The sequence below is a fragment of the Mycetomoellerius zeteki genome, unplaced genomic scaffold, assembly GCF_001594055.1.
Source record: "Mycetomoellerius zeteki isolate Tzet28-1 unplaced genomic scaffold, Tzet1.0 scaffold926, whole genome shotgun sequence".
In the NCBI taxonomy this organism is placed as follows: Eukaryota; Metazoa; Arthropoda; class Insecta; order Hymenoptera; family Formicidae; genus Mycetomoellerius; species Mycetomoellerius zeteki.
In genome coordinates, this window is record NW_017257964.1 from 155 (window position 1) to 2,673 (window position 2,519).

Here is a 2,519-nt window from a genome sequence, read left to right on the forward strand (position 1 = left end):
TAGTAAGCAGTTGCGCTAATGGGTGCACCTATTGTTTCAGTCGCCACGTGAATGTCACGGCGGAAAGTGTATCGTGTCGTTTATGGAATAACGTTGAAACGCGTTGTACGAGCGTCACGAATTTTAATTACGTAAATGATAACGCATAAAACACTTTCTGCTGTTGTGTCCACATGCCGATGTTGAAGTCTCTCTAGTAATGACAGAAGTAGATAGCTTCTGCACATACGCTGCATGTCCTAAATCGCTAGGTTTATATTTTTATTTAAAAAATTCAGAGCTGCACTTATAACTGATACCCATAATTTATCATTGGAACTATTTTGTATATTATAAATTTTTTATTATGTCTGAACGGAACATCCTATATAAAGTATATAAGAAACGTTGTAAAGTATTATAAGATTTCAAATATCCCGATCTTTTATTTCTGTACAAAAATCACATTCTTCCTTATTTTCTTAATGAATTAAGAACTTATAAAAATATATGCACAAGAAAATATTTTATAAGAAATAATAAAATATTACCTCTCCTATTTTTGTATAAAAATACAGTATTAAAAACTGATTAAATTTGAAAAACATTTCATTTTGATGTAAAGATTACATAAATATTTCTTTCGGACATAAAAAATTATTCATGACGCTGAAAACTAGAAAGAAATTTAAAAGAAAATATTTACATTTAAAGCTTCCGAAAGTAAACCCACAGTCCTCCTAGCGGTGTTGGTAAAACATTACCAGGAATCATCTTTAAAGGTATTTGTGTCTTCGGGGATAATTCCATCCTGTATTTTGTTAAAATTACAGTCATAACTGCCTTTATTTGTAATAGAGCCATTCTCATACCGACACAGGTTCGAGGGCCTCCGCCAAATGGAAGAAACGCGAATCGCTCGATGTTGTGTTTCCTATCCGCGCTGAATCTTTCAGGATCGTACTCTTCGGGATTTTCCCAGTATTGAGGATCTTTTTGCAGACCTTGAACAGGTATTAGAACCTCTGTTCCGGGTTCAACACGACAAACAATTCCATCGGATCCTTTCAGTTCAAACTCTTCCGTGCATCGTTTCTTCATAAGCACTCCTGCGGGTAATAATCTCAGGGTCTCGTTTAAAACTTGTTCCATGTATGTCATTTCTTTCAAGCCTTCATAAGTGATTTCTCCGTTGTATTTGTTAAGTACGGATAACACCTCCTCCCGTAATTTATTCTGTATTTCTGGTTGACGGGCTAAATCAAATCCAATGAAGCTCATGACACTGCTGGAGGATTCGTAGCCGTCGATAATGAATGACATTACGTGACCTGTAACCATATCAAGGTCAAATTTATCATCTTCCTCCCGCTCCTGTTCGACCATCAAATGGAGAAAATCGGTCCTAGGTATTCCGTCCTTTCTCCTTTGCTCCATGAGTTCTGCAACCAATGTCCTGAAGAAATTTTCGACATGCTTTGGAATGATACCTAGTTTAAAAATTTTGTTTAACGATGGCATGAGAAACGTGGCAGCAAACACGAATGAATTTCGTAAAGACGGCTCGAAAATGGCTTGTCCGAGTTTCCTGAAGGACATATTCTTTTTCTCTTCATCGAAGCAGAATCCATCAACGCCGAAACCAGCGGCGGCTACCACCTGTGCGGTATACTTGGCGAACAAGCTCTTCAGTTCGAACTCTGTCTGGTTATTGTTCAGCTTTTCGTTCATGTAATTTTCAAACGTTGTACACACTTGTTTAACACTTTCGAGCAGAATCTTCAATCGCATACTGGAGAATGCATAAGTCAAGCGCTTTCTGTTGTTCACCCATTTCTCACCAGTAAGGACGAAGGGATTATGTGCCAGGAGCGGATCTACGTCGGGATTAATATCGATGGCGTTTTTGGCGAAACTTGAATAATTGGTTTGTATCACCGTTTTTACCAGCTCGGGTTCGAGGACCATCAATGCTGGCGACGTGAAGTCGTAGAGACCGACCATGCTGCGACCCTTGTTATCATTGTAGGTCTTACGACAGAACTCAGTAAGGTCCGTCTTCATTAAAATCACCGACAACATGTGACCGAACCCTGGCAGGGCTCCATCCACGCACGGAATTCCACGTTTTTGCCAGTACTTGTAATTTCGTGTCAAGTAAAAGTAAAAGGCTACAAGCGCCCCAAGAATCAGAGACACTAGAACGACGGTCATTTTGTTTCTCTTGGACGATAAATGACGCTTGGTCGGATAAAACGATGTAACCTTGACTATATATCATTCGCGACTGGTTGTGATGCAGCGGAATCGTGGAAGCTATATAGTGTGCAATGATAGCATCAGTAAAATGAGCGAGATTACAAAACAGTCATAACTTTGCGTTGGCATATTTAGCTCCATTAACTTTACTACGGCGTAATATTCAGGAAGTGTTTTCCAGTTTAGAAAAGTATCTTTTTCAAGTATCTTTAATTAGTTTTTTGACTATTTTTATATTGTATTAGAAACAAAATAATAAAAATACTCTAATGATGAAATTA

At 38.2% G+C, this 2,519-nt stretch overlaps 1 protein-coding gene across 1 annotated transcript; it reads right to left on the reverse strand.

Annotated features, from left to right (window-relative positions):
* Positions 1 to 639: 639 nt before the first annotated feature.
* Positions 640 to 2,295, reverse strand: LOC108720171 (cytochrome P450 9e2). Its single transcript, XM_018460199.1, has one exon. It carries the CDS (start codon positions 2,191 to 2,193, stop codon positions 688 to 690), a length of 1,506 nt encoding a protein of 501 aa, XP_018315701.1. The 5' UTR covers positions 2,194 to 2,295; the 3' UTR covers positions 640 to 687.
* Positions 2,296 to 2,519: the final 224 nt, after the last annotated feature.